The sequence below is a fragment of the Helianthus annuus genome, chromosome 14 (genome assembly GCF_002127325.2).
Source record: "Helianthus annuus cultivar XRQ/B chromosome 14, HanXRQr2.0-SUNRISE, whole genome shotgun sequence".
Taxonomy (NCBI): domain Eukaryota; kingdom Viridiplantae; phylum Streptophyta; class Magnoliopsida; order Asterales; family Asteraceae; genus Helianthus; species Helianthus annuus.
The window spans coordinates 53,622,710-53,628,481 of record NC_035446.2 but is presented as its reverse complement, the minus strand read 5'-3'; the positions used below and the strand labels follow the sequence as shown (position 1 = coordinate 53,628,481).

Below are 5,772 nucleotides of genomic sequence, written 5' to 3'. Positions count from 1 at the left end.
GTTTATTTGTTAATTTGCGTGCATTGATATGTCCGATTGTTTGTAATTTGTGAAAATCAGTTGCTGTATATGAAATCAGTTGTTATGTTACCCGATCTGTGACGGTTTGTTGAATCGAGATTGCTCATATGTTAATTTGTGTGCTTTGATATGTTCGATTGTTTGTAATTTGTGAAAATCAGTTATGATGTTTGAAATCCGGCTGTCATGTTATGCGATCTGTGCCGGTTTTGTTGAATTGAGGTGTTTGGTCATGTTCTTCAGGTGTTGTATAGGTTGTTTGTGGTAATTATGGTGGTTTTTGTATGGATCTGGAGACGTGAATGTATGTGTGCAATTGACGTGTTTTTTGAGATCGATCGATTATGGTTGAGTCGATGAAGCTTTGAAAAGTTACAATTGTTTATTTCTGGTTGTTTAATTCTACTGGACAAAGCTATTATGCTTTTTCGTTATCTTCAAGAAAAAGACATTTTTGAGACGTATTATCGACAACACTTGGGGAAAGGCTTCTTTCTAACAAGAGCGTGTCGGACGAAGTAGAGAGAAGTTTGATCTTGAAGTTGAAAACCGAATGTGGGTATCAGTTCACAGCAAGATTTGAATGCATGTTTATTGATATGAAAACCTCTGAAGACACAATGAAACAGTTTTATGAAGCAATGGAACCTGAGTTAGGTGACGGGCCGACACTTGTGGTCAGTGTTCTTACAACCGGGTCATGGTCGATTAAATCAATCGCCACCTGCAAGCTTCCGTCCGAAATCCAAATTGTGTATGACGAGTTCACGACGTATTACCTTGGAACCTACAGCGGGCGCAGGCCGACCTGGCAAATAAATATGGGGTCCGTTGATATAAAAGCATTGGTACGGGTCAAGGACATGAGCTGCATGTTTCAACTTACCAGATGTGTGTTCTTATGTTGTTCAACAGCGTAGATCGGTTGAGTTATAGAGAAATTGAACAGGCTACTGAGATACCGATTTTAAATCTAAAACAATGTTTACAGTCCTTAGCTTGCATTGAAGGGAAAAATGTGCTTAGGAAAGAACCTGTGAGCAAAGACATCGGAGAAGATAACGTGTTTTTCTTTAATGATAAGTTTTCCAGCGAGTTTTACAGAGTGAAGATTGCGCAGATGGAACCTGAACTTGAAAAACAAGAGGTACGACAGGGAGTTGAGGACAGAAAACCTCAGATCGATGCAGCAATTGTTAGGATTATGAAAGTACGACGCGCCTTGGATCACGATAATATTGTGGTCGAGGTTACAAAGCAATTGCAGTCGAGGTTTTTATCGGACCCAGTTGTGATAAAGCAGAGAGTCGAGGTGCTTATCAAAAGGGAGTTTTTGGAGCTGGACAAAGACGATCAGAAGTTGTATCGGTACGTGCCTTGAAGTGAAGAAAGACAGTAATAAACAGTTCTGGGTGGTGTTTTGTTATGTTTTGCAAAGACATAAGAAGTTATGGTTACCGTTATATATTTTTTTATGTTTCACAAGAATATGGAATTGGTGGCATGGGGATTTGAGAACTTTTGGTTGCATAATGTTTTTTAGTGGCCTTTATGTCGAATAACAGAAGACTATCCTGTTGTGCCATTTTTAAATTTATATTTATTTTTATTTTTGGGCAACATGATTAGTAGTTAAATGATAGACAAAGAAACACCCAGTTGATTGGTGATTGTGGACAACAAAATTTTTGTCTCTATTGAGCCTCAGGTGAAGAGACCTCTATTGGTTCCACCGCTTCGACCAAATTAGCTGTCTCAGACTGTGAGCCATTGAAAAACTATACCAACAACATGTTGATAACACATAAATACACATGGAGACAAAGTTAGGATACTGATGAAACAGAACAAATAAATTACTGTGAGAAGGGAAAGAAGATACCAATGAGTTTTAAAATGTTGTTTATGTACCTTTTAATGTTTGTGGCTTTTGAGTTAATGTTTGATCTTTATATGCATTTTTTATATATATGAATAAATCTTTCCTTTCTAACATATACTGTCTTTAACATTACTTTATAAAAATATAGAACTAAAGACCAAAATTTATATGATATATTATAATCTATTTTTTACTATTTGATTTCGATTATTATTAAACCTACCCATGTGGTTACACGGGTCCTACAACTAGCTACAACTAGGTAAACTAAAATGATAACATCAAAAAAGTTTGGACACATAAGGAATTAGTAAAATGAGCAAGGGCATTTTAGTCTGAAAAATAAGAAGAGAAAAATTGGTGATGTTGAAGGAAAGATGAGCCTGTGCGTTTAGTCATTGAGGTGCTTCAGCTGCAATGGCGACCATGGTATCCCGAGCCCCAATAAACCCTACGCATAAGCCCATCACCACCACCACCACCTCCTCCATTTGGGATCAATCGAAAGCAAAATCCCCCCTCCTCCTCTTCCACCGACGCCAATTTCGTATATCAGCATCTTCTTCTTCTTCCATTCAAGGAGGCACCAGCGAAGGCAAAACCACTTCTCTTCCAAGTATAACCTCCTCCTCCTACCTTACGTTTCATTTCATTTCGTTTCGTTTTACAAGATTCTTTTGTTTGATTCTGGAATATTTTAGGGCCTTTGACCTCCACCGATTTGACTGGATTGCCATCTGAAGGCTCTCGAATTCGTGTTGCTTACCAGGTTAGTTTCATTTGCATGTAACATCCAGTCTCCATTCACAAAAGCATTTGTTTTTCATACATACGTACCCTTACTTACTTGGATTGGCAAAAGGGAGTTCCAGGGGCCTACAGTGAATCTGCTGCCGAGAAGGCTTACCCTAACTGTGAAGCAGTCCCTTGTGAACAGTTTGAAACTGCATTTGAGGTCTCTCATTCATCTTCACTGCTTATTTCTTCTGATTCTGATTAGATAATAATAATACTCATTATTTTGTATTCATAGCATAAATAACCTTGTTGACTTACTGACTATTAGCCAAATGTTGAAAATACAATTGCATATTTATTTTTAATTTAATTTAATTTAATAGAAACAAATCATCTAACTGCAGGCTGTTGAGCGGTGGCTAGTGGACCGAGCGGTTTTACCTATTGAGAATTCTTTAGGAGGAAGCATTCATAGGAATTACGACCTGTTACTTCGACACAGATTGCATATTGTTGGGGAAGTCAAACTTGCTATTCGTCATTGCTTGCTAGCTAATCATGGTGTCAAAATAGAACATCTGAAAAGGGTTCTTAGCCATCCACAGGTATCTTTGTGTTACTTACAGCCAGTTATCTCATTTGAAAAGCAAACCCGTAATGGTTTTACACATAGTTGTTAAAAGCCATCGCCTCTTGCGCCTAGGCCCAATTTCCTAGCAAGGCGAGGCGATTGCGCCTCAAGTCAAGGCAATTGCGCTTTAATTCTCCAAGTGATGGTTCATGCACATATTCCAGTGAGATTCCTAGATTCTGGAGAGTTTCTGGTCAAATTCTTTAAATTCTGGCAAGATTCCAGCTAGATTTCCTACTTTTATCTAACGAAAACTCTTTTCTACACTTATAAACAAGCATTTATAACTTTTGGTACTAAATAGACGATATAAAATGTAATATAATAGCTTTAGTTTTATTTTATTTGAAGAATAGTATTAACTTTCTATTATATAAAAATATTTTAAGTTTTTTTGTCGTGCACTTTTTTTTTTCTCAGGCCCGCGCTTTTTTTGCGCCTTGCGCCTAGGCCACAGGCGAGACCTATGCTCCTTGAGTGCGCCTAACACCTTTAATAACTATGGTTTTACAGGCTCTTGCTCAATGTGAGAACACTTTAACAAGACTTGGAATAGTCAGAGAAGCCGTGGATGATACTGCTGGTGCTGCAAAGGTATACTTTAAGCAACATATATATATATATATATATATGTAGTTTGAAGGAGAAAGGTATCTATCTTCTATATATGCAAATAACAAAAATTCTCTTCCATCCTCCTGGCAGCATGTTGCTCTCCATCAACTTGATGATACTGGAGCAGTTGCTAGTGCTGCTGCTGCTAAGATTTATGGATTAAATTTGCTTCAACAAGATATCCAGGTACGTACCTCTAGGATATTATTATTATTATATCTTGTTTGGTTTTGGCTTATGGTGGAAAAACTTACAATTGTTATGAGTTGTTTTTCAGGATTATTCAGATAATGTGACTCGATTCTTAATGCTGGCAAGGGAACCCATAATTCCACGTACAGACAGACCATTCAAGGTTTGCTTACTGTTAGTTAAAAAAAGATGATGATTATTATTATTATATCTTACGTTGATAACATCATCTCAGACAAGTATTGTGTTCTCACTGGATGAGGGTCCTGGGATGCTTTTCAAGGCACTTGCAGTGTTTGCTATGAGACAAATAAATCTAACCAAGGCAGGTTTCTTTTCTTTCTGAATTCCTTTTTCATCACTCACAATTTGCTTTTGTTTCGGAGTTTGTTTAACTTACCTATTAAGTGCAGTGCAGATTGAAAGCCGCCCTCTGCAAAGGCAGGCTTTACCTGCACATAATGAAAGTACCAATGGGACCCCTGGGTATGTTAAGGAACGAACCAACAACAACATCTTACCTTTTTCTTTTGAATGTATGTATTCTTTGATTTAGTTCCTCTTAAACTTGTACAGGTCTTTTCCTTACCTTTTCTATGTTGACTTCCAAGCATCTATGGCAGACCAAAGGGCCCAAAATGCTCTTTCCCATCTTAAGGTACTTAACTTGTTTAGCTAGCATAGCATCTAAAAAAGTCAGCTACTCATGTTGTTACTGTGCTTTCAGGAGTTTGCTACTTTCTTGAGTGTGCTAGGCAGTTACCCTGAGGATGTCACCATATGAATCAATCAAATCCAGCTCAGTTGTGCTTGGTAAGACTGTCATCCTTTTATTGGCAACATGTTGAATGATGCTGGTAATTAATTATTATGTAATGTAATGTAATGTAATTTGAAGGTCATAACATCTACCTTACATAAATTATTATGAGGTAATATCACCGAGTTTAGGTGTAAATCTATAAAATTTAATCATCGTATGATAAAATTCATTTATTATTAAGACGAAAATTGTTGTGATGTTTTTAACATAGGCCAATTAGGTCTAAACTAACAACGATACATTCTCTCGCTCCCTTTTTCTTTTTTACATTGCATGCATGAACATTATTAATATTTAGGAGGTTGAAAATGGACGTTGGGTGACTTTTATTCCGTTTGACATGTTTCTTTCTTACCATAGTTTTTCCAATTAACACAACCATATTGTAAGTAGATGGGTTGAAACTCTCATCTCCTGGAGAGGTCTCAGATTACTTCTACTTGTACTGGTTTCTGTCTTGACCTCTCAAGGCCACAACTCACTATGCTGTGGGTTCTTATGGTTAATGAAAAAAATGGTAGGAAAGGTTCAAAACACAGAGGTGTGGAGTTGCTTATGTTTAATACTCATCTCATTTCTTTTGTAGGGGCCTCTGGAATTGGTACCAAACATCGTTTTTATCATTACCGTCCTTCCAATCGGTAGTGTTTCGACTTGAAGTAATAGAGCTTTTTTGTTTTTTCTTACATCAATAGAGACCTCACACTGGAAAGTGGGTGTTTCCTGTTGCATTTATTAATTGGATTTGGTATTTGTTTATCTATGATTAGACCTGGCAAACGGGTTGGGTCGGGTCGGGTCGGGCCATGGGTCAAAACGGATTCGGGTCGAAACGGGTTCGGGTCAAAACAGGTCAATTAAAAAAAGGGT

General features: G+C 37.4%; 1 protein-coding gene across 2 annotated transcripts; it reads left to right on the top strand.

Moving 5' to 3' along the window:
- Positions 1-2,252: 2,252 nt before the first annotated feature.
- LOC110908382 (arogenate dehydratase/prephenate dehydratase 2, chloroplastic) lies at positions 2,253-5,665 on the top strand. Of its 2 annotated transcripts, none has more exons than XM_022153316.2 (12): positions 2,253-2,519; positions 2,605-2,672; positions 2,766-2,858; positions 3,046-3,246; positions 3,786-3,866; positions 3,978-4,073; positions 4,165-4,242; positions 4,315-4,404; positions 4,498-4,565; positions 4,656-4,737; positions 4,807-4,892; positions 5,489-5,665. In XM_022153316.2, exons 1-11 carry the CDS (start codon positions 2,321-2,323, stop codon positions 4,861-4,863), a joined length of 1,113 nt encoding a protein of 370 aa, XP_022009008.1. In that variant the 5' UTR covers positions 2,253-2,320; the 3' UTR covers positions 4,864-4,892; positions 5,489-5,665. The 2 variants fall into 2 exon arrangements, 1 of the variants encoding a protein (XP_022009008.1); XR_002574576.2 differs by having other exon boundaries at positions 2,254-2,519; positions 4,493-4,565.
- The last annotated feature ends 107 nt before the right edge of the window (positions 5,666-5,772 follow it).